Source organism: Myiozetetes cayanensis, unplaced genomic scaffold (genome assembly GCF_022539395.1).
Source record: "Myiozetetes cayanensis isolate MyiCay16 unplaced genomic scaffold, myiCay2020 scf1, whole genome shotgun sequence".
In the NCBI taxonomy this organism is placed as follows: domain Eukaryota; kingdom Metazoa; phylum Chordata; class Aves; order Passeriformes; family Tyrannidae; genus Myiozetetes; species Myiozetetes cayanensis.
In genome coordinates, this window is record NW_026086604.1 from 23,057,270 (window position 1) to 23,083,568 (window position 26,299).

Consider the following 26,299-nt stretch of genomic DNA (forward strand, 5'->3'; position numbering starts at 1 on the left):
CTCAAATGTGTACAGTGCTAGGACAAGAAGCAAGTTAGAACATGGAAATTCCCACTGGGTAGGTGGAAAATATTTTTACCAGAAGGATGGTCAAGTGTTGGAAAAAGTTGCTCAGAGAGGTTGTGGAATCTCCACATTTGGAAATACTCAAAACTCAACTGGATAAGCTCAGCTAGACTAGCTCCAATAGTAACTGGAGCTGACCTTCAGGTTGAATCCAGTTTAGAAGTCGGCTCTGTTCTGAGCAGAGGGATGGACCATATGACTCCCAGAGACTGTAGCTTAAAGCGGGACCATAGCTGGTACACAGGAGCAGTTCTGAAGAAGCAGTGTGCTAATTATGGTACATCTTCACCACAGTGGCTCTGCAGTACAGACACAGGTAACTGGTTTGGGAACCACCACGTCATAGCCGAGCTATGTTCTGTGGGGTTTTGTGTAGGGTTCTTGGAACCTTCACTGATTCATGTCAATAATAATGATAAATATATTGATTTCAGTTTAACCAGGTGTGTGATTTCACCCTTCTGGTTTGACAGTAAAGCTTGCCACAGTCTGCCTCTAATTTCTGATTACCTATGTGTACATTTCAATGTGAGTTTCTGCATCTGTTACATTAATGTACTTTAGTTAAACTACTATTGGTAACTAAAATTTACCCAGTACTTGAAGTTTTATTACGCCTTAAACAATACTTTAGCATTTGAAATGGATTGCTGCTGTATGGAAAATGTCTTATTAATGTTTTGATTATGACTATAATACCAGCACAGGAAGATTCAGGACAGCAGTTTGTTGGTTCTTATGAATTATAGTAAAAATGTTGAAAGGATTTTTAAATCTGTAATGTTGATTAGCAGATTTTACTATCTGTCAGGTTTTTTGGCATGCTGTAAATAACTCATTTTCAAATTATTTGTCTGAGTAATTAAATTTAGATTGCACGTTTCTCATTTTAAATATTTTGACTCTTATCTATTTGGTTTTCCATTGTGGCTTAATTGGTGTGGTCTATATAAATGGACAATAAATTTATATACCTTTGTTATAAAGATCAGTCAGTGAATAGAACTTGGTATTCATCCCAGACAGAATTATGATTGAATGTATTTGCAAGATTAAAGCACTGAATTTACTTTTTTCTAATTAAAGGCAATTACAGATTTGCAGACACAAATAAAAGACAATGAATTGAGGAGTAAGTGTAGGAGCAAGTCCATTTGCAGGTGAAAAGAAGTGCCTTTGAAGCAGAACCAGCTGTATTTTCACTGAAAGAATAACAGTTTAGGAAGCTTTTCTGCATGTGCTTGCTTGATAGCATAATGTACTCATAAGCAGCTTATGCAGTACAGTGTTCAGAAAATAGCAGTGCATTAATTTTTAAAGTAGCAAATGCAGGCGAAGAGCAATGCTGCCACATGATGATAATGAAGGTGGATATTGTGAAGTCTGCTGAGAGAAAAGAAAGCAGAGAGCTCCCAAAATGTGAACATTTATAAAACAATAACTAGATATTCATATGATAATAAGCTTGGACAGCAGCATCAACAAAGGCCAAAGATGCAGTCCTGTTTCTGCTTAAGCCTGATGAATTGAAAAGCAGAGAGGCAGTCTTCAGTCTGTTATTCAATTCCAGTAATGAGCTATTGTTAGAATGAAAGAAACTCTTCTGGAAATATCTAGAAGGGTTGGAAATGTAATTTTTTTTCTTGTGAAGTTATTCTACAGATTTGTTCATGTTGTATCTTAAACAGCAGCATCTTTACATACAATCTTAAATGTAGTCAGTTTTCTTAAGTGTAGTTCTCAACATGCTATATTCTCAGTTACATGTAAAACGGAGCTCAGTATATATGCAAAGTGCAGTGTAATGAATGGTACCTGGCAGTGTCACAGTATTTCTGTAGACTGAAAAAAAATTAACCCAAATTAACCCAGAACTTGATGAACTTGTTTAGCTCATACATATTATTTAGTTTAAATTTTGTATTTATCATTGCATCACTGGAGGTTTACTTAAAAAAGAATACTCAATATACAAGATCAGGTCATCTCTAATGTGTAATAAAATTATTGAATAGAAGGTATATATGGGATCTCAATTTCCTTTTAAAGGGTTAAATAAAAAAATTCTTGTGCAATCCATAGATTATTATTCCTAGTTACATGAAGAGAAGCAAACAAAGTCATGTTGCATATTGTATGAATCCCTAATATTCAGTGTGAAGGAGACATCCTTTAGCATGTTTCACAATATAGCTGTGTTTAGTAGCTAAAAACTCTCTGTATTTCACCCTTATCTTCACCCTTTACTAATCCTACAGCTAGTAGAATAGTCTTCATTTCTACCTGTGGAAAGTTTTCCAAGTGGGATCTGTAAACAGGGCACAACTCAGTTCAAGTGCTACTGAGGTCACTTTGCCACCAAAGGAGCGGAAAAAACTGTGCAAGAAATATGGAACGGGGCTGGGGCGGGGGAGGCAAGGTGCAGGGCAAGCTCTGGAGACGTTCCAAAGGGCAAAGGGTACTTCAAACATTGAATGGAAGAGTGGATGATCTTTACATCTGGTTTTGAGAATATCTGTCAGGAGGCAGGATGAGCAGAGAGATAATATCTGTAGTCAGTAAGAAAAGTTGCCCTATCATGGACTATTTCTTTGGCCTTAAAAATAGAAAGAAAGTGATGGACTTGGAAAAAGAAAGAAGTGGCACATTTGCGAGGGGGGGGAAAGAAAGAAAGAAATTGAGAGAGTCAAAAAAAGGAAAACTGGCTTTCGAGTTTGAAAGAAGAGATGAGATGACAAATTAATAACAACAATGAGAAGTAGAAGAGGAAAGAACTGTGCTTAAGTAATAAAAAAAAGTAAGATTTTTTCTGGAAATTTTCCAATTCTATCTTTTGGCTTCTTCTTGCCTTCATATGTTCCCTCAGGAAAACTCAGTATCTCGGATAGGCGTTGGGTAAAGCACACAAATGGGGCTTTGTCTGATGAGTCCGTCTTAACTAGCTTTGACAATCACTTCCTGGGAAGAAGAAGTAGCTTAAGCTGATGACTCTGACAGATAAATGTACAAGAAAGCTTGCAGGATAAATGAGATAAAAGTAGAAGACACTGAGAGTGTGAATATAAGTATTCCAACTGGTTGAATTTGCAAACCCAAAAGAAGGGGGGCTGTAGGGAGCCTGTATTATCTATTTCTGCTTATTTTCCAGGTGGTAATGATCAGTATTCACGTGTCAGGGGCTTTGCATTTCATAGTTCTTTATAGTCCTGTAGTGCAGATGTCTTTCCCAAGGCCTCAGAAAGTTCACATGTTTTAAGTGTCTTTTTGTACAGTTGCTGAATCTGGTTTTCATTACGAAGAAGTCCACAGATGCCCTTTTTAAACTTTTGCTCTTGGTGGACTCAGACCATTTTCCTTACCTTTTTTTTTTTTTTTTTTTGGCTATCATATTTAGCAGGGAGAGTAGTAGATTAATGGCAGGTGCTTGGATTTGGAGAACTACCAGCTCTAAAGTCATAATTAAAATGGCCTATTTGTTATATAGGAGAGTTAGTTATTCATATCAGACAATATAAATCTGAAAGTATTCTCTGGTAAGTAGAATCCAGTCTTAGTTGTAGCCATGATACTGGAATAAACAGTAACAGAGTGCCTGAAACCAAGGGCAAAGCACCAATAAGCATTCCCTTTCCTATGAATAGACGTGGTCCTGCCAATAGATGTAGCTCACAGACTGGGTGTCCTGTGCAAATATTTACCCCTGCTTTTGTCACCTTCAGACTTGAGCCTTGGATAAAAGGAGGGAGAATGGGCAATGGTAGGAAGGGGAAGTGGGTTTCACTGGCTGACTTTGTCATTCAATGACTCCATTGCTAATGGACCTTACAAAGCTTTCTAATTTTCATTATCTAATGCCACTGCGTCACTGGAAGGGAAACCTCTGACTGTCCTGCGTCATTTACCCCAGATGGGAGAGCAGCAAATCTGAATGATGAGAACTGAAACTGAACTTAGCGCTTGTCAGTTAAATGCTTGTAAATGAATGTATTTTTCATGCTTCAAACATCTCAGATTGATAAATTTCTATAGTTTGTTCACAAGTAAGTAAGAACAGCTGCACCACTTACAAAAGTTGGCTATTAACAAACAAACAAAAAAATTCAAGGCTTGGGTGTAACTATGCCAAATTTCAGCCTGGAGTGTATTTTTATGAGTTATAAACTCCTGCCATTTATAATGGAAATTCTGACAGGTCTTTAACTATTTCATAGCAGAAGTATGACTACAGGACTTCAGGGAGAAGAAGCATGTTCTCTCTCTGGGTTGCTTCATCTGATGATTTAGCCATTATTGTGGTTTCTGCAATTCTTTCCCTAACTGTTCAAAAAAATTCTCTGTACTTCTGATGCATCCTATTATCAGATATCACATATATTCTGAAGAATAATGCTGCAGCGGTCCTATCCTGCTGACGAGATGCATTGACTGTAGCAGTATGTTGGAGCATCAGACATAAATCATCATTCTGTCATCTTTTTTTCACTCTGTCCTCTAAGAAAGTTCCTTGGAGATATCCTGCCTTTTTTTTTTTTTCCTAATACACGTGGTTTCAGTTATTTTTCCTTTTGTCATTGAGTATTTTTAAGTTATTTCAAGTCTTTTATGAATAATACCTGACCAGAGGATAATATGGAGACCTTCACCATATATAATCCCTAGGGTTGAGGAGAGATCCTACAATGAAAGCAAATTGGTAATGCAAGTTCAGCATCTGCAATATCCTACAGAGAGGATCTCTGTGTTGAGTATGAGCAGAGTGATAGGAAGAGTAGGTAAAGGCAGAAGTCTGTTTCCATGAATACAGTATATCACTGGAGAAGACCTTTCCTTTCCAATTCATGGTTCAGAGTTTCATCACTGCTCTATTAAACCACAGCTATGAAGATAACCATAAAATAAGAAGATTATGTTATTGATTATGAATGTAAGATCACATCTCGTTGAGCAAATGGGACACAGTTTTAGAGGAAAGGTTATTTGACTGTAACAGTAATGAAAGCTAATGTACAGATAGGTAAAATTAGTGATTTAAAAACAGAAAGACATTCTGCTTTAAGCTTTGTAGCTCAGCTTTGGAAATAGGCAAAAAACCAGAAAGGCATGTATGCATTATGAGGCGGAAACCAGAAAGGACTCTTCTGAAAAGCCTAAGTGGTTCTGCTGAAGCTCTACCCCTCTGATCAGTTTCTTCACAGATTCCTCTTTTCCTTCTCCTCCTTTTCTGACTGTATCTGTACCTTGGCTTCTCTTAACTTAAAGAAGCTACAGTTAATAATACATAGTAACAGACCTTTCAGACAGCAGAAATATCCCTGAGAGTTATCAAGTATTTTATGCTTCATTATTAAGTTGAGATAAATGATTTATACCATTTCTAAATACTTGCATGACCTCCTCTGAACTCAGTTCATATGGACTCACGGTAATCAAGCACATGGCTGCACTCTGTGACTGCAAGAGATAGTCTCACTTTTAGAAGTTTCTGTATAACATGTTTCTAGAAGCAGATGTTGAGCAATGGTCTGTGCTTACTTGGACTGACCTGCATATCTGTGAGTTCTGATACCTGCAAATAATGTTCCAGTTCAGAATAATGAAACATTTACTTTCACGAAGATGGCCTGTATTGCACATTTATGTACGCATTAGGGATGACTAACCAACAAAAATTCTAATGAAAATTTTTGTTTTGATTTAAATCAAAGGGAAAAATATCATCCACCTTTAATCTACTTCTTTGCTGTTTGATTCTTATTGAACAACTTAAGAAACATTGTAGTAGTGGGTATCTATCCATATATGTATTTTGATGTCACTCTGGAGTAATAGGCTCTATGCTGATTTGTCGACTCTTGCTTGTTGCTATCATTGCCTGTTTTAAGGATCACTGTTCTATGGATCAAGTCCCTGTGTTACAGAGTAGCTGCTGCTTAAAAAACGATGGACTGTAGGATGTTTTCAAAATCTTGCATCTGACTTTTTAACTGAAATAAATGCTCACATTCTTTATATTCTTTTTTGCATTATTTTCATTAAATGTGCTTCTCTACTCTAGGAAAACAAGATTATAAGAAAACCAGGCCTATGTTAAGAGCTACAAGATTAAAAGCAGAGGCCAAGAAAACTGCACTAGGCGTAAAGGTAGAGATCTCTTTGATAGCTTAAACCACCTTTGTGTATATGTTGTTTCTTTTCCCCATAGAGGTACTGTGTGAATATTGATTTCTGAGAGATATTGTTTATGACACTTCAAAATCTAAGTAAAATGCTAGAATCTAAAATATTTATGAATAATTGCTTTTACTTAACCCTAAAATAACTTGAATAGTTGTTATGCTGACAGATTTTAAGTAGTCCATGTTCTTACTTACTTTAAAGTGAATAAAGTATTGTGTGCTTAGAAAATTGATCTTTTTGAGGAACCTGTCTAAACACAGGACAAGTTCTTTAACAATTTCATGTAGTTAGAGAAATTGCAATAAGCATCTTCCTTCTTACTTTTCCTATCCTGTACCCAGTAGTAATTTTAAAACTGGGTTTGTTAGGTATTGTTAATTCTCAGCATTATTGTCTCAATCCTTCATCCTTGTGCAATGCCTTTGACTTGGAAAAAGAAGGCTTAATCAACTGCAAAATGCGTGGAAAGGTACTAAACCTTATTTTGGAAATGTCACTTTTTCAGGGAGGTAGGAAGTATAAGTGATCAGTGAGTGACTGATCATGGCTATGAGTATGACCAAGGAGGACAATTAGAAATATTTTCTGCTGTCTACTACCCAGTGTGTCATCAAAAAGGGATTCATCTGAACACATATTGTTTATTTATGTTGCCCTCAGTATTTTTCTCTCAAACTTTTTTTTTTTTTTAATCTAATTGATACACAATTAGCTTAGCAGTAAGGGTAAAACCTGAGCAAAATAAAAAGAAAGTGGATCAATTAACTCAGTATTCTAGTGAAAGAAACTTCAGAAATGTTAAAAGGAGAACATTTTCTTGTTTCTGGCAGATGAGAAATCAATTTTTTCAAGTTATAGCTTATAGCAAATGCCAAGGTATTACTACCAAGCTGTAACAGCTGTTGAGCTGCCAGATGATGTATTTGGTTGTCTTCCAGAATTTGCTATTATAATCACGAAACAGTGCTTTCTTTTTGCTCCTGATTGCTGATCTCGATCAAGCATTACCATGCGATGCAGTATGTTTTCACAACATAATCTCCTCAGTTAGTGCTGTGTGTCAGGTTTTAATGAGAAAAAGTAGATTGCCTTTTTTGTTTAAAAGATAGATTATTAACCTTTTGAGTTCCTTTTCCTTCCTTTCTTATTAAATTTTACTTTTTCTTTTCATTTTATTTTCAATGACATGACCTTTTAAAAGTGATGTCCTACTTGGAGACTTCGTGTACAGACTAGTTCTTGTTAAATGTACAATTTTTTTGCATGTCTTTCACAAGGGAGAAGAATAGGAAGCTTGGTCTTTCAAAACATGTTTAGTTTCCTTATTTTATGAAGTAATTTGTCCTTAAAAATGAGAGAGAATAAGAAAGCATGTATGTAATAATATATGTTATCAAGAATCAAGTATTAGTGAGAAAAGATATCAAGATCAGTTATTTTGTAAAAGAGTGTTTCTACATGTTTTGCAGAATACCAGCTAACTTCTAGATAAGAATGAGTTTTGCCATCAAGGCACACACATGCTCTCCAGGTCATAGGATGTTGTGTTTATGGGGTGCAGGACTCCGCATTTGCTTTTGTTGGATTCTTCTTGGTTCTTTTATGCCCATCTCTCCAACCTCTCATGGTTCCTCTGAAGGGCTGAACAGCACTCTGGGGTATTGGACACTTCTCCCAGCTTTGTGTCATCAGTGAACTTGTTAAGAAAGCATCTGCCCCTTCATCGAGTCATTAGGATATCACTAGTGACAGGCCTCCAACTGGACCCTGTTTACAACCCTCTGGAATCTGCCATTCATCCAGTTCTCAATCCACCTCGTTGTCCACTCACCCAGTCCACACTTCCTGAGTTTGCCTGTGAGGATGTTGTGACAGACAGTGTCAATAGCCTTGCTGAAGAGGCAGACAATACCCACTGCTCTACCCTCATCCATCCAGGTAGTTGTTTCCTCATAGAAGGCAATCAGGTTGGTCAAGCATGATTTCCCTTTGGTGAATCCATGCTGACTACTTTTGATCATCTTCTTCTCAGTCATGTGGATAGAGATGGCCTCCAGAATGAGGTGCTTCATCACCTTTCCATGGGGTTGATGGAAGGCTGACAAGCTAGTAGTTCCCTGGGACCTCCTTCTTGTTCATTTTGAAGACTGGGGTGACATTTTCTTTTTCCAGTCCTCAGGCCCCTCTCCTGATCTCCATGACCTTTCAAAGATGATTGCAAGCTGCCTCACTGTCATTTTTTCCTAGGTGTTCTCTAACCCAAACCTCCTTGACCAAGGGAAAGTCTTGTTTCCACCATTCCTTTAACTTGGTCTCCTGGGTCAGAGATTCCTGAGGGCAGGTCTTGTCAATGAAGACCAATGCAAAGATGGCACTCAGTAACTCTGCCTTCTCTGCATCCTTTGTTACCAGGGTCCCCCCTCCATTTATTAACGGGCCTGCATTATCCTTTGTTTTCTTATTTGAAGAAGCCCTTCTTGTTGCCGTTGACATCCTTGGCCAGATTTAATTCCAAGTGGGCCTTGGCCTTCCTTGTCTCATTTGTACTTACTTTGACAACCTCTCTATATCCATTCCAAGTGGCTTGACCCTGCTTCCATCTCCTGTGTGTTTGCTGCTTATGCTTGAGTAATGACAGCCGTTCTTTATTCATTCACACATGTGTCTTACCCCCTTTGCCTCATTCTTTGCTCATTGGGATGCATCATTCTTGAGCCTGGAGGAAGTGTTCCTTAAATATTAGCCTCTCTCTCTTGGACCCCTCTTCCCTGCAGGGCCTGTTCCCATAGGATTCTTCCAGGAAGATCACTAAAAAGGCTGAAGTTAGCTCTCCTGAAGTCCATGGTTACAATCTTATGTGCTTCCCTTCTTCCTCCTTGCCTGATACGGAAGTCCACAGTCCCATGGTCACTACAGCCAAGGCTGCATCCAACAGTTTCTTCCCCATTTCTTACTATGAGGTTGAGGAGCACACCATTCCTTGTGGGACCTTCCACCACCTGTGGCAGGAAGTTTACATCAGTGCTTTCCAGGAATCTCTTGGACTGTTTGCTTCTCCAGCAAATGTCAGGGTAGTTAAAGTCCCCCACAAGAACCAGTTCTTGTGATTTTGAGGCTGTTTCAAGCTCCCTATAGAAGGCCGCATCCACTTCCTCCTCCTAATCAGGAGGCCCGTAGCAAACACCCACAACAATGTCACCCGTACTTAGTCTGCCCTTTAATCCTAACCTATAAGCTCTCTACCTACTTGTCATCTACCTCAAGACAGAGCTCAATACATTCCAAGTGTTGCCTCACACAGAGGGCAAATCCCCCACTGTGCCTTCTCGGTCTGTCTGTCCTGAAAAGCATGTAGCCCATCATGACAACATTGCAGTCATGGGAGCTGTCCCACCATGTCTCCATCATTTCAGTGAGGTCAAAGCCCTGTGACTGCACACAGATCTCTAGTTGCTCCTGTTTGTTCCCCCTACTGTGTGTGTTAGCGTACAGACACTTTACAGCAGTATTCGATTGTGTCAATGTCCCAGTGGGGGTGCACAGGGACACCTTATAGTCCTGTCTTGTGGTTATGTCTTTGGCTGCTTGTACTTGCTGAAGGCCTCCCCTCTTAAATCTCCTTCTGCTACTTGGGTGGTCACTATAGATCTCCCTTTCCCAAACCTTATCTCTGTCGAACCTGCCGATGTCCCCATCCCCCTTCAAATCTTGTATAAATCCTTCTCAACGAGCCCTGCTAACTCCTGAGCTAAGATCCTTTTTCCCCTTTGAGACTGGTGGACCCTGTTTGTTGCCAGTAGGCTCAGTGTCCTATAAACTAACCCACAATCAAAACCCCCAGAATTCTGCTGGTAACACCAATCTCAAAGCCAGGTATTTATATGTGTGATGTTCTTGGGGTTTGCCTCATCATTCCCTGCAACTGGCAGGACAGAAGAGAACACAACTTGTGTTCCAGATTCCTTGACCAGTTGCCCAAGGCCCTGAGGTCCCTCTTGATTTTCTGTAGTTGTGTTGGGACTTCATCAGTACCCACCTGGAAAAGCAGTAGCAGGCAATAGTCAGTGGGCCATACCAAGCTGGTAAGTTTCTTGGTGATATCCCTTACCCAGGCCTCAGGAAGGCAACACACCTCTGTATAGGTTGAGTCCAGTTGGCATGTTGTGCCCTCCACTCCTCTCAGATGGGTATCACCAACAACTACTACCCTTCTTTTTTTCTTAATTGGCTAGGTTGTGATGTTGGGAGTAGGTTGCCCTGCCCTAGGTGATCCCTCTGACTTGAATGGACCTTCATTGACATTCTCATTTCCCTGATCCTTAGATTCCAAGGCTTTATACCTGTTGCTGAAGGGCACCTGGAGAGGTGAGATAGGTTGGGAGGGGATTTCCCCACCACCCTGAAGAGAAACCCATTTCCACTCCTTTGTCTCTAAGGTCCCTCCCACTTGTGCCTGGTGATGAGTGATGGTGACAAGCAACATGATTCACTTTCCAAAAGATTTGAGTCCTTTTTTATTATGTAGGCCACAATTCTGTTCTGTTACAGTTGATTAACTTCAGTTTGTGTTGAGGGCAAAAAAAAAGTAAGTAACTACAGTGTAGTGTAATAAGTAGACACTTTAAATAGAAATGTCCAAATAAATGTCTAACACAATAAGCAACATACAACAACTTAAAACCATAGGATTTTTAGTGTCATTGATAACTCTAGAGTATTTTTGTAGTAGTGTCCTGAAGAACTTGTATGCCTGACTGTAAACTAAAATATGCTGTAGTCTTTAGGGAGGAGGAAAAGAGGACTAGAAAATAGTGAAGGGATTTTAGTCCTTAATTTCTATGAAAATAATGAAATTCAATTGTTGTGTTTTTCACTATGAGAGCTGACAACATTAGCTAAGAAAAAGGCCCCATAAACGACATAAAACTTTTCAGAACTAATCCCCTGGAGATGCTTCACATTTCATCGCTGGCATACTAATTAGCTTTTCTTGTCAAACTTTGATTGCCTTGTCATTTTAATGTAAGATTTAAAGTAACAAAGTTTCTTTCAGTCACTGGCATTTAGTACTTTTTAATTTCCCCAATGAGAGATTTTATCTGTGTTGATAATGTCAAAGAAGCAGCTGAGCAGTAATAACTTATCAAAAGTTAGTTCGAGCAGGGTGACCATGCTAGTACTTGTGTGTAGTATTTGCTCTTTAAACGTGTTTACAGATTAAATATTGTAGCAGAGCTGTTGTACTGGCTCTGTTTGTATATGTGACACTAATGTAGACAGTGCCAAAATATATTGTGTCTCTTGGAAAAGTAAGACTCGTCTTGAGAAACAACTCCAAGAGAAAGCAGTATACTGTATATGTTTGGATAAGACAAAATTCTTTGTAGCAGTACCAAAAAGGGAGCCTCTGAACTTTCTCTGTGTCCCCCCATGGGTGACCTGTGCTGGTGGAAACCCAGCTGCTCATCCTTACCAGATAGAGCAGGAAGGGCTTCATACCATGGGTGCTAACTCTACTCTCAGTGCATCAGAAAGTGCTGCCAACAGGAGTGTGACAAGCAGAAAATGGTTTGAGAAATGGGGAAGCTTGGCCCCCCCCATAGCTTTTTTGGTATGCAGAGGCCAAAGGTAACGGAACTTCTTGGGGAGAGATTTTATCACAAGCTGCAAGAATAGACCAGTGGTCTGTGGGGTAGGTGATGAAGTTTTCTGTCTTGTTGAAAGGTAGACACAACTCTGAATAGTAGTGTTTGCAAAGTACTTGCAAAGACATGATTGACTGAAGAATACCACTCCATGGAGAATCATTAGCAACACAGTACATTGATTGAGCTAAGGAAAAAATGTTTCCTAAACAAAGTGAGAGCTTACTGTCTGTCATTCTTTTGCATATCTACCTAATCTATTTTGTAGCTACCTCACTATGAAGAGTTTCTCTCATCTGGAACCAGTTATGTATGAATAGATGACAAAACATTCCTAGTGTATTTTGGCAAAGGATATTCTCTGATTTCATGCTGTTCATAATCTGCTAAGTTAGTGAACTACATTTCTCAAGATACAGTTTCATAAATTTGCAAAAATTAAGTCCACAAGAGACTATTAGATCATTTGATCTGGACTTCTGTATGTTACAGATCATAAAATTTCATCCAAATACTTTCTACAAGTCCAAGCACTTTGTAATGGCCAAAATACTGGGTCTTCAAACCAGCTTATGTACCTCACAAGGTGCAGAGCGTCCTAATGTGCCACCCATGAATACAGTATGGTCTTCTCAGTGATCCCAGTAGTCAGGCTTTGATCCCTGACCTTGAAATGAAAGGGAGGGGAAGCAACATGTTAAAAGAGAAGAAAATCAGACCCTGGCCTGACCTATAAATGCAGTAATCACAGTGGTTTGAGCATGTGAACAAGATACACCAAGCAAGAGCTCAGGAGGATTTTCTGTACCCTCCAGAAGCAGTAGTCCATCTTTCTCAGGCCTACTTATGTCTCTGCTTATAATCAGTCTACGTAACACTTCAGATGGAAAAGTCTGAGTAGCTAAGTAGGAAGTGTCATTACTTCAGTAATAACCTGATACTTCAGGGGTTCAGAATATAGCACTGACAGTGTAAATAATCCCAGTCTTCCCAGGGCCCTGAAGGAGAGGGGCAGCAGGAGGGCTGTGTTCACCAACTCCAAGGTTGGCAGCCAGGACCTCCTTTTCACACAAGCCCAAGTTGAAGTATTCTTTCCAATTGCTAAATAAAAATGTACTTAGATCTAATGATAAAAGACTCATAGCTATGGAAGTCCATACCCCAAGAGTTAACTGGAATGTTCAATCATTCTTACTCCTAGGAAATGGCATATTGTTTCAAAACTGAGCTTATCTAACTACAGGTGGACCTTGAGAGGTTCTTGTAAACAGGATAAAAGGACCCCACTCTGTGAAGGATTTTACTTAAATACAGGTGTATATATAGTTATATGTTGTAACCAAACTACCTCTCATTCTTCTCTATGATAAAATAAATACCAATCATTTCCCTATTGGAAATCCCTCTACCTTTGGACATCCAGACATCATACTGAGGGAGTAGTTACCCCTGAGATCCAAAGGCCTTCTTAAGAGTCATAGTTTTTTTAAGGCAGAGTACTCCACTTTCTAAGCACTATCTATATCTTTGATACTGGTATATATTATTTTGCATTTAGCTATATTAAAACAAATCCTGCTGCTTTGTGGGCAAAAGGCCAAGCCTTTTAGATGACTCTGTAATAGTACCTCTTTCTCATTATTTGAGACAATAATGATCTTTCTTCCATCTCAAATTTTTACAGAAAAAAATTATAAGCGCAGGTAAAAGTTAATAAGTTACTTTTGTTACCTTCTGTTAGCTGTAGAATGTCCAGCATTAAGGAAGTAAGCATTCATTTTTAAATACAATTTTGGTGAAACTCTAAAAAATAGTCACAGTGAGTGTCCAGATAAAGTCTTCAGTTAAAAATTATATGAGATAAAAAGATTGACTGTCAAGCCCATATATGTTTGTTTTAGTTCTATAGGTATCCTTGGTCAGTGTGGTTTTCTTTCATCTCTTTTCAGAAAGAGATAAGGATAGTTTATCACTTCAAAGAGAGCAATTTAGGGTACTCTTTCACCTAGTTTTAAGCTGCTTTCAGGTAAAAAAGGTATGATTCTCTCTGGAGGACAATAAAAAATATGTAAAACACCTGAAAGTATGATATTTCTCTATATGTGTAGGATATGATGCTGCCCTGCTGTCCAGATTTGTATATAGTTATATGCTGTAAACATATATATGTAACCATATATATTATTGTAGCCAACATTTTTTCCTCGCCCCAGCTCCTGATTAATCTTGTTTAGATCCCAGCTCTGCCACTTGCTCCATCAGGGTGAATTTGAGGACATTATCCAAGTATTTTGGCATGAGAGACGTAAAGCTGACAAAAAATAAAAGGAGAATTAAATCAACATTATGCTGTAATGGCATGTGTTTCCTGTATGAAAAGTTTCTGAAAAACTTAACCGAGCTGAAATCAGTAGGGTTCTGCAGACATTATTCTAAATATAAGAGAATATAATAGAAAATTTTGTTCCTTTTTAAAGGCTTCTTTGACCATATTTTGGGATTTGAGAGCAGGGATGATGTTTCCTAGTGGTTTGTACTGTGATATAAAAAAAAAAAAAAAGGAGAAAAAGCCGTGTGATCATTTTAAGTTTATTTCTATAAGACTTTTTCTATATTCTTTAATTATTCATGGTGAAATCCTCTGAGTAAATGGATTTTGCAGAGGGATGATGGGGATGATCCATAAAGTACAAGTGAAAGGGAGCTATATATGCCAACAGGAGAGTATTTTAACATTTCATTTCTATGCATGACTTAAAATACAGATAGCAAAGTCTGATAAGTAGAAAACAACTTAAAATGACAAGATATACTGTTGTTGCAAGTACAGTATAGTAGTGTAGCCTCGCATTTGCTATTTACCTTGCAAAATTTATGTTTATAACATAAACTGGATGCAATTCCTAAGAGACTATGTGTCCCTAGCTGAGAGCCAGGTATACTTTGTTAGGCCATTTATTTGAGATTTTTATTACTCTACCTTTTTCAGTAACTAAAAATTAAGGTTCTTGCATAATTCTGAAACCTGGAGTTTCAATAAGGCTTTTTATTCCCAGGGATAATAAATACTGATCCAGCCACCCAGTTCCTAATGGCTGTGTAAGGAAAGTAGTATTGTTATTGCAGTGTTATTCATTGTAAAACTTAGGCAGAGGAATTAAAGAACTGCTTCCATCAAGCAGTTACTTGGCAGCCTGAGAATAAAACTCATGATTTTCCCAATTCCACTTCCTTTGAAACAAATCTTTAATGCAGAGATTCCTCAAAAATCTTACTACTGCTACCACTGCATTTCATAAGAGAGACTGGCAAGAAGGGAGGGGAAAGGTGAACCTATTGTAAAGCAGAAAGCATGTCAAGCATGGCATCCAAACAAGGGAAAACTTTTTAATACTGGAATGAATTTGCTCTCTGTGTCAAGTGTGAGCGGTGCCTGCATTGTGCGGTTTTGTTGTCCACTCTCCTGAGCAGATGGAGCTTGCAGTTGTATGTCACTTGTTTATTACATCCTCTTAAGATTAGTAGCTGTGTGGCCAGATGGGTCTGGGAGCACAGCTGTGGATACAAGGAAATAAATGAAACCTGTCTGATGCTGCCATGCCCTTTTGTGAGATACTGACGTGTTGCAACTGCAACAAAGCAAAAATCACTTTCCTTTAATATATTAGTGAATTAGATGTACTTTCTTTTTTTTTTTTTTTAATCAAATCATATGAAATCAGGAGGATGAAGTTCAGAGGATGATACAATTCTAAGAGGAAAATGTAGTTGAAATCCATAGCCAACAGCCTCAGCAAATTTACAGAAGCAATTTTAATGAGGTAAAACAAATTTAAAGTACATCTCAATTAATCATGCATATAAAATGTAAAGCAAAGGTTTCTATAGAACAAGGATTATGCTCCTATAGAACATACGCCAACTAGGCAGTAGTATTTCAAAATTTATTAGGTGGCATATGTTGAATTATTGATCCAACATTCTGATAAACTATATAATGCATTCATGTAAATGCAAATGAAATGCTGTTCTATAGAAGAATGCCAGATTATGGGCTAGACTTTAAAAAATGAAATGCACAGTTTTAACTCCTTCATAGCAGTGGACAAACAAAGCTGGTCACAAAGCCACCACCAACCTAGAGATAGTGGATAGAATTCATTCTACAGTGCACAACAGAGGTACCATCTACACTCCCTTTCTAGTCTATTTGGAGAAATGGGCATTTTTGGGAAGAATTCTTCTGGTCTTTCCTAGAGGACACAGTGAATCTTACACCAGAGGGTCAGATTCTGTCCTTGAATGGTAAACAGTGTCTTATTGTCTGGGTGAGGTGTAGGCATCTCCTTACAGTCCCACTGGTGCAGAGTAGGTTTGATGTCTCATGTTCTGTACCAATTTAGATTAGTTGTTATAAAGTCACTGAACTGTTTTTCTTCTCTCCTGATGTAGTTGTTTTATATCTTAACATGAAGCAGAGATTTGGGGTGGAGGTTGCCCCTTCTTTCTGTAAAGGGAAAAAGGGGTTTGGAGGCACAAAATAACATGTTCCTTTTGAAAATCTCAGTGCACGATTTTAAAAATACATCATGATCATAAGGAAAATCTGAACTAGTGTAAAATTGCTGTGCCTTACAGAAAAATAAAATCTTAAAAATGTGAAATAGTTTGACTTTGAAAGAAGTAGTGTTATAAAGGATATGATCATACTATGATTTATTATGAGATCTAAAGTCAGAGCTTAACAGAGTCCAGCCTTAAAGATGATAGGCAGTCACATAATGAGTATGATGTGTAGTACAAAAACATTTTTCTGCTTCTGAAAGCTGCTATAAATCATTTATACTTTGGAAGACTCTTTTATGTTAATTAAGGAAGATGCAGCAAGTTGCAATATTTTATGGGAAGAGAGGCAAGTGCAAGTGCAAATTGTTGTGCTTTTTGCCTTATTGCAGAGAGGAAGGAAGAAAAGTTTCATCCAATTCTGAAGGATTTTGTAGCTCCATATTGTAATGCATGCCAGGAGGTTGGGAGGTAGAGGTAGCAATTTTCATTGACTTCCACCATACTGTGTTTGCTTCATTAAAAAATTACAAATTTGTTGGCAAAAAGCAGTAACATATTGCTAGAAAACATCAAAATTCACAGTGTAAATTCATAACTTAAATTTGTGTTCAAAACTGTGGTTTTTGAATTCTGTCTTTTAAAAAAGAAGGAATAGTGTAATAAAAGGATATAAAGCTCTATTTCTAGGTCAGACTCAAGATTTTTAAGCCAAATATCCTCTTTCTGGCAGTATATCAGACTCACCAAAATCTTTATTAAGTGAATGGATTTAATAATACTTGAAATGATAATCACAAAAAAGAAATCATTAAAGCATAAATGCCTTTTGCAGTTATATATGTCTGATGTTATTGTGATGTGCATTATAGAAGGGAAATAATATTTATTCCTGATTACTCTGAAAATATGATATTACTTCTAACAAGTTTTGTTTTTCTTTTTCTTTTATTTCTACAGGAAGTTGCCCTTGTCCTTGCAGCTATACTGGTATTTTTGTTGGCTTTCTATGCTTTCTTTTATCTTAACATTTCCAACGAAGTTGACCTTGATCTGGATCCAGATGAAAACTAGCAGATGCAATGAATCTATCATCAAGATTTCTTCAGCTTCAATAAGACTTCATAGGAACACACAGTCCCTTCACTGTGAGACAGTAAATAATGCCATTTCTTGCAGTCCAAACTCATAAGAAAGTTTTGCAATACATCAGTCAGTTTTACATTCCAGATCTCCAAAATAAGAACACTTATGCCTGGCCAAGTGTATTTGATTAACACCAAGGCCAGGACCAACAGTACAATACATGAAATTTATTGTTTACATTATTTTTGTCTCAGGCAGAGAACTTTGATGTCAAAAGACAGGTGCTATTACTATTGTGGGTATTGATGCTGACTTCACAGAAGTGTCTGCCTTGACCAACCTGAGGAATCAAAGCTTCCTAATAACCAAATTAGTTTGCTTTTCCAAAAGAAAGCAGAAATACCAAATAAAAAATCTTTTCTTTAAAATATATCAAACTCCCCTCATCCTCCCTCTCCCTTTTAATCTTTCTTGGGCATGTGTGTACACGCACATGCATGAAGATGGAAGAAATTGTAGGGGGAAAAAAATCCTTTTAGGAGCAGTCTGTCACCTTCTATATGGACTTAATTTTATGTAATCCCAGATTCTGTGTGCCCATATATCTGCAGTAATCTTTTTCATTCTTTTGCCAACTGTTTGGCACACATGTGTTCTGTTAGAAATGGCACCTGGATGACAGAAGCTCTAACATTCACATATGCTTCTGAAACACAGTTCTTTGCCTCCTGTGCTGTCTGAACTAGTGTAAATAGCAAGTTCAGTTGATGTTGGTTTTAATTAGTATATTGGTCTATTATTAATATAAAGTCAAAATTGTATTTTAATTATACTCTTCCTGATGGTTGTAGTATCAATTTGCTCTACCTGTTGGGGCATGTTGTAAAAAAACATTCTTTTCCAGATATACAATCATTTTAATCATCTAATTAATGTGAGAAGTTGTACATAATAAGAAAGCACTTTTTTTTCCAGGTGTACTAATAATTGGGTAAATCTTGGCTCCATGACATGCCTTGGTTCTTGCAAAGTACCTTTCATATTCGCCTTTCATATGCACTGTAGATAACATTTCTGATCCCTTTGATAGCCACAAGTCGCTTGAAGGAGTTGGTATGTCAGAGCAGCTGCAGGAATCTTTAAAATTCTGGCTTTATCCTGTTCTGCTTCAAGTTTGGCATATAACTAAGCTTGCGGATGTAAAGGTTCAGCTTTGATTCCTTTAAACATGTGGTCAGTCATTGTCTTGTTCAGATTCAGTTTGATATCAAGAAAAGCTTAGAGCCATTGGTGCTGAATGTGACAAGGAAGTTAGGCAGATTGACTTTCTGAAAAGTTTTCATAATTCTTAAGTTTTTTTAGCGAACTAGCTTCACTTTACCTTTGATACCAATTTCAGGGCTGAATGTTAGGTTTAATTGCAACTGAGGTATTTACTGTTTTGTTCCTGAGATGCCTGACTAAGATTTCTTGTAGTGATTTTGAAGACAAAGGGATACAAATCACAGCAAATATTATAATGGAAAATATATTTCTTTTAAATTGACACAGTCCCATTATTGCCACTTAAGAAACTTAGATCAATACAGTTAATTTTTAAACCATACAGTAACTGTGAGCATATACATTATGAATCTCTAAGGATTCACTTCTTATCTGTCATACTCCTCATTCACTTTATGCAATGCAATATAATTCCTCTAAAAATTGAGAGTACAACAGTCTTCCAAGAAGAATATGAAAGAGAAACATGTATGTGCAAATATTTCTCATTTTCTAATTATGACTGTTACAGACACAAAACCCTAACATGTATAACATGTATAACTTATAGTCTGCTGCTACTTGCACACATGACCACATGCATAGCAACATGTTGAATTTATGGTGAAACATTATCTGACACGTGGCCCAACTTTCAGTGAAGGGAAAAGCGTACCACAAGCTGTCTGCTCAGATGTGACACGCCTTTCACTTCACCAGTGCCCCACCACATGTCACAGAAGCTGCAGACCTTTCCTGTTAATTTGCATTAGCAATTTTCTTGTTCTATAAGATGCTGGAAGAATTGCTTTCTTAATATCTGCATATAGCTCTCTGGGTGATGTGTGGCCTAAGATGTGTAGTTACTCTCTTCCCACAGGCTGTCTTGTAACCTGTTCTCTGAATCGGTTACAACAAGAAGCAATTCTTACTGTCAAATTTATGAAGTTCCTAGAACAGGAAGATTACATTTCCCATAATTATGAATCAGACAAAAACTAAAGCATGTATATATTGTGATTCTAGCAACTTCCCTAACGTGTGGCTTAGGAGTCCGTATTGCCCACAAGTGCCATAGTTTGCAGTGTGTTTGCTTTGTTTAGATTAGGTATTATCATTTACATGAAAGATCATAGACTTGTAGAATGGATCATAGCATCATAGAATGGTTTGTCTTGGAAGGACCTTAAAGTTCATCTAGTTCCAACCCCACTACCATGGACAGGGACACTTGACCTGACCTAGACCAGGTTGCTCGAAGTCCCATCCAGCCTAGCCTTGAACTTTTCCAGGGATGCGGCATCCACAACTTCTCTGGGCAACCTGTTCCAGTGTCTCACCACCCTCAGAATAAAGAACTTTTTCCTAATGTCTAATCTAAACCTCCTGTCTTTTAGTTTGAATTGATTCCTTCTTGTACTGTCACCACATGCTGTTGTGAAAAGTCCCTCTCCATCTTTCTTGTAGGCTCCCTTCATGTACTGGAAGGATGTTCTCATGTAACAGGAGTATTTCTTTTTGCTTAGGTAAACTGGATAGACTTCAGTGTACATAGAAGTACATGGTAAATATTGCAGCAAATACACTTCTTTTCTTATCAGTACAATGATTTCTACTGGGACATGTGGTTTAATTTGCTCTTAATTATATCTGAGATTGAGACATGCCTCTTGGGGTTCAGGTCGTCTATCTTTGTATGAGTTGCTCAGTGTCTATTTTATTAATAAAGGGTTTTTTACTATTTTGGTTCTCTTATTAATGTTGAGCACACTAAATTATATATATACATTTGAAAGGACATTAAAGCAATCAAAACAGCACAATGTTCAAAAGTGAGCAGTGATAGCAGTTTTAGAATATCTGGATTATTTTAGGCAGTTCTAGCTCCTAAGCTCATATTAAAACTAAATGTGGCCTTTGAATACTTAAAAGACAACACAGAGAGCTTCCTTTGGCAGTCTATCCAATACCAATAGAGCAAGGCTCTTTCTCCAGGCATGGTTTATCCATGTAGTTCTATCCCTTCAGACAAATTGACTTTATTATAAAAGTAATACTTTTGAACACTTGTTTCAGAGAAGGATTGCTGATCAAATTCTTTACATGGCAAATTGCAACAGCAAACCTGGCTTGATGAGGCAGGTTTTCTCGAGGATATTCACCTCTAGGGAAAGGGTAGACATCAATAGTGTTGTTGTCCTCTGATGTGGAGTAAACTGAATTTCTTTCCAGCAGAGGTTGTGGAGGAGATGCCTATACTGAGTCCTTGTGGTGTGGGTGGGAACAGGGCAGAAGCCTCAGTATAGTAGTTTTACTAGTGCTTCTACTGAACATTGCCAAGGAAAGGCTTTAGCTCTACTACCTTAGAGTCTATAAATATATTTTACTGGAAGCTTAGTAGGGATGTTAAGCATTTCCCTAGTAGACTCTAGAGATACATTTAAACTTTTCTTGAAGAACACTTAAGTTAAAGTTCACTGTTGCATATCATACAGACATCATGTGATTCAGGATCAGTCATAGCTCCATTCATGCATCAACCAGCTGTAGCAGGGACAACATGTAGACTGTGAGGTTGTGCCAGAACACGTAACTGCAGATAGCCACAACATGAGGAGTTTGCTCATCTGTTTGCTTAGGTGTCCTCTGGAGTCCTTGACCTAAAAGTTGTTTTTTTGAAAACAGTTTTTAGACAATTCTACTAAACTGTCCTAAAGAAAAACTCAGTGAAAGCCCTGCAAAATTGCTCATACCATTTCCATGAAAATTGCTACCAAGGCCAGATTTTGAATGCTACCCTTTCAAGAAGGAAAATGTTGCTAGCAGCTCCCAGAAGAGTGATAACTGATACGGGATTTTGCCTGTAAGGCACAACTGAGCCAGTTAGTAAAGGCCAAATGCATTTAGGACAGTTCTCTGTAAAGGACCGTACTTGAAAAGCAGAGTAGGCAAGTTAGGGTGCCAACAAACAGGATACTACAGATCTTGATTGCATTTTAAGTGTTACTTACAGTAGCATAATAATTAGTGGTGCTTATGACTGAGAAAGTAACAATATGGCACATCAGTAAGACAGCAGAAATGTGATGTTGGAACTGCTTCTTAAAAGATTTTATAGTGGATTATGCCTGTACTTTGGGAAATGAAGCCATGAGATGAATAAACTGGCAACGATTGTCTGTGATCTTATGCTTACAATATTTTTCCCTGAAAGAGCCGATGGAGATATTTTGCAGTACTTTTCCCCATCATCCTCTTAATTTTCTGTAATGCATTTTTGTAGGTGTATTTCTACACTTTCCCAAGAGTGAAAAAAATATTTTGCTTGTAGTTCATCAATTCATTTAATTGACAGAATCCTCTACTCATCCTTTTATTCCCCCTTAATCACAATCAAATTGGTGGGGAGACAGCCAAAATGTTAGGTACCAGTGTCTCTCAAGCAGATGTCACACCACTATTTTTTAGCTCGTTTAAATGAATAAACATGTTAAACTGTGAAGTATTACATTTTAGATTTTTTCATTAAAAAAAATGGGACAATCTGTTTACTGTCCTTAATTGAGACAACAATCCTGGCGGTTGCCAGTTTTGGCAGTTGTAATGATGAACTATAAATATTGGGACAAATTAACTAACTGATGATTGTGGAGAATAGTTCAAGTACAATTCTCATTCTGAATGAATAATTTTTTCAGTGCTATATTTTTTCTAACTTTCATAATTGTTATATGGGTTTTGCATGTTCAAACCACAAATAAGTACCCAATTAGTCAATCAATAGGCTTGATTATGTTGTCTTAAGCTTGATAACTAAAAACAGCAGATAAAACCTGACCACCCTGGACCACAGTTCGTGCTTTGCCCAAGTTCTCCCTAGCAAGTGTGTGTCCAGATCAGTTACAAATGTGAGCTACAAAGATTTTTATTTTGCTGAACCATGGAAAAACTGAGCAACATACAGATCTTCGGGACTTTGTCATTTCACAAAGAGATTGCAGGAATTTAAAAGAGCGCAGCCAGAGGAGGTGAGTATGGAGTTTGGAGTTTGGCGACGAACTGGTGTCATTCTCCTATTGCAGTTCCTCCAGAAACAAGAGTGGGAGAAAATAAAAGTAAAATGGCCAATTCTTCCAGGAGACAACCACCTCACAACTCACCATGTTGTTCAAGAGGTAATTCTTATATCAAATCAGACCTATCACAACTACTTATTTTTCATAGGACACTGAAAGGGCCAGGAGATAAAGGTGTCTGGAGCAAAGCAGCTTCTCCTTCAATCAATGGTTCATTTACTTAACTAAGAAATAAACAGGATTTGTGGGATTTACACAAAGCATGTGAGGTTAATTGCTGCTGCCTTCATGTATAAAAAAGTCACATTATGCCAAGTTAGAGTAGCTTTGTGTGTCTGTTACAGAGTTAAATATAAATGTACTGATACTGAGAATGTCAGCATATCTCTAGAGGCACCTCCTTCTCCTGTCATACTATCAGCAAAGAGGAGGGACACGGAGGGAAATGGCAGGGGAGCCCTTTTGCTGATTCTGCACTCCTAAAGCAGCACTCCTGCTCTGTGGGGAGCTTCTGGTGTTTAGAGTAGGACTGCAGTCCTGGATTGCTTTGGAGAGGCTACAAAAAGAATAGAGCAGACCTTAACCTACAGGGTGAGTCTCCTACCATCACTGGTGCCTGATTTGTTACAACAAATAAATAGAAGCTGAAGCATTCAGCCTTTTTACTTTTATTTATTTGGTTCTCAGGGAGGTGCCAGAAAAATTGTCTTTTGTTATTCTTTTGCATAGTTGTTTCTGCGTAGTTGTTTCCCTTATTATCTGTGGAACTCTTTCCAGTCAAAGAATGCCGCACTCATGCCTACTTCTTTTGGTAGTATCATGGCTACTGCATTATCCTTTTGCAAGGAGAGGCTGGGGAGTGACCTGCTGTCTCCCCTGCTTTTGCATGGCTGAAACTGAAGAGACCTCAAGTAGCTATTACTGTGTAAACAGTAAGACTTCCTCTGGTTTGGCAAGGGCAGCAAATTCTGAATTCAGGGAAGCTTTATGTAGCCTTTCCCGCCTGAGGAACCTTCAGAGCATCAAGCATGGTGAAAGTCAGGTTTTTGCCTACTTCCCTTTTGATGACTTCTTTCCTTTTCATTAAAAAGATAAGCTAAGGTGCTATGCTTGTCTACTTAAAGGAGAACTTTTCTAACAACAGTATCATGGGGTTTTGCTGCCCTAAAGAGCTTGTGACTGTTCATTCTTAAAAAGCAGGTGACCATATTTGTGTTTTTCTGTTCATTAATCATACCCTTTCTTGAGCTACTTTTCTCATGCAGTACTTTATCTGTTCCACTCTACCTCTACAGCTAAACAGAAAAGAGAGTAGAGCATCTTCTTTAGATCATTACCAAATCCACAAATTAATTTAAATTAGGCAATGTATGTGGGGACATTTTCCCAGTTCACTACATAGATTTTTATTTTGAAGAGCGGCCTGTTCTTGTGAATTACGTTTGACAGTGCTTGCCCTTATACCTGAGCACTTGTGAGTTCACATTAAAGTAAGACAAGGTATAAACATGATTGTGTGACAAGAGAATATGTCTGCATTTTTTATTTTCTCATAAACTGGTCATCAGCTGCTTTTAATTAACAGAAAAGTGGCCTTTGTTTGTGGGTGGTACAGTTTGGTCAAATGCAGCTTCTCATTTGAAATGTTACAGAATGATAATTACATCTCCTTGGTTAAGGGCTGCCTCACAATAGGAATCCTCATAGTACACATGACTTTTTCCAAAGACTGTGATGCTAAAATTTGGTAAATTCCCCACAGAAATATGAGATGTATGACTCTAAAAAGAGCAATAATTTTGAAATTTTTCCTTGTCTATGAGTTCTACCTTCTGTATTAGGAAATTTTCAAGTTGATATCATGATACAGTGAGAAATGCCTGAAGGACAAATGCAAGGAGTGAAATAAATGCTCAGGAGACTGTTCACATCCATTTTCAGCCTCTCATGTACACGCCTTTGTGACTGGGCTATGTCGGTGTTATGGAGTGATGGAGAGGCAACACATCTGAGACAATCTACTTTGCTTTTGGCTGTAGCACCCTCAAACCCACATTTGCAAGTGTTTCTTCTACACTGTAGTATGCTCCTATACACAGAAGAGATGTCTCTTATTAAATTAATTCCAATCTACAGAAGAAGATAAGCTCTATTTTATATGTCTTCACTGACAGAAGAAAGAAAAAATGTTCCCCATGAACCAGGGCATTTGGAAACAAAAATCATTCCTGCATCGCAGGAGTTAGGCACAGGCATAAAACATGCTCAGTATAAAGGATAATACAGATATAGAAAGGAAGTTTTCACTGATCCACCATTCCTTACAGTACAGATCCTCTAGAACAGTTTCCACAAAGCTATTGTTCCTGCTATTCCATCACTAGTTTGGGGATCATCATTGCCAACTCAAAATGAAAGATTATCTTGTACTTCCCAGAACTTAAACAAGAAAATTAAAGTATCTTTGTTATTCAGTTGCTTTGAAAGGGTCTACCAGAGGGTATGTACACTAATGTATAACTCAAAGTGATGTAGAATAACAGAAAGAAATTATAACTGACTTTCAACCTAGCAGCTAACTATGGAGCTGGCCTGGGGGCCTTCAGCACTGCCTTGCTGCTTTCTTGCAAAGCCTTAAGGAACAGATCTGTCCCATCCACTCATCAACATTTATCTCAGTTACTGTCTTAGTTTTCCTGGCCTTTGTAAGGAATTAAAACTTCATGATCATTGGTCTGGAGAAGGCTGGATTTCATCTTTGCACCTACATCAGGGCCTTCCAGCTGGCTCAGATCAAGGCTCCTTGGCAAATTCCTTCCACAGAGCCGTAAGCAGTTTGAAAAGAGTCTGTGTACTCTTCCATCAGGTTAGCAATGAGATAACACAAGTTGAAGACACTGAAAAACTGACACAGCCTCCCTTGGAGAGAGAAGTATTTGCTGAGGTTGTCTGGCAGTGGGGTACCAGATATGTCAAGCTCTGTACAAAGGGAGGAGTGAGTCTGGGCAGACAGATCTCAGGATGTCAGCAGGGACTTGATGCAGATGTTCTGCCAGATGCTGCTTCTTATGGACTCCCTCCTCCAATGGCACAAACCCAAGAAAACTTATGAGAGGACCCCAATGCAGTCTTTTCATGGGTATGAGTCAAGATCATGAGAAGTCTGTCTCATGCTAAGGATTATGAAAAGTTGTTCAATTTATTAATAACTCAGGAACTATTATAGGAACTACAAGTGCTAAAATAAACCTTCCTTAGCCCAACAGCAAAGGTTCATTTGTGAAGCTTCACAAAAGCCGAGGCACATTACAGATAAATAAGCAGCTTAATTCTTGTAATGAGGAAATTGATGCAGTTGGATATGAGAGAAAAAAATACAAAACAAAACAATTTCAATAAGAAATATGTTAATTCTGTTCCAGA

General features: G+C 38.0%; 1 protein-coding gene across 2 annotated transcripts in view; it reads left to right on the forward strand.

Annotated features, from left to right (window-relative positions):
• TRIQK (triple QxxK/R motif containing) overlaps positions 1 to 26,299 on the forward strand; it is a 136,673-nt gene that overhangs the window by 42,165 nt on the left and 68,209 nt on the right. Inside the window, exons 3-4 of one of the 2 annotated variants that reach the window (XR_007629456.1) lie at positions 6,122 to 6,207; positions 17,412 to 21,071. Coding sequence is in view for 1 of the 2 variants with exons in the window: in XM_050320177.1 (XP_050176134.1) it covers positions 6,122 to 6,207; positions 17,412 to 17,525 (200 nt within the window). In the remaining variant the exon portion in view is untranslated. Of the gene's footprint in view, positions 1 to 6,121; positions 6,208 to 17,411; positions 24,682 to 26,299 lie in introns of those variants that run through there. The other variant, XM_050320177.1, reaches the window with a different exon arrangement.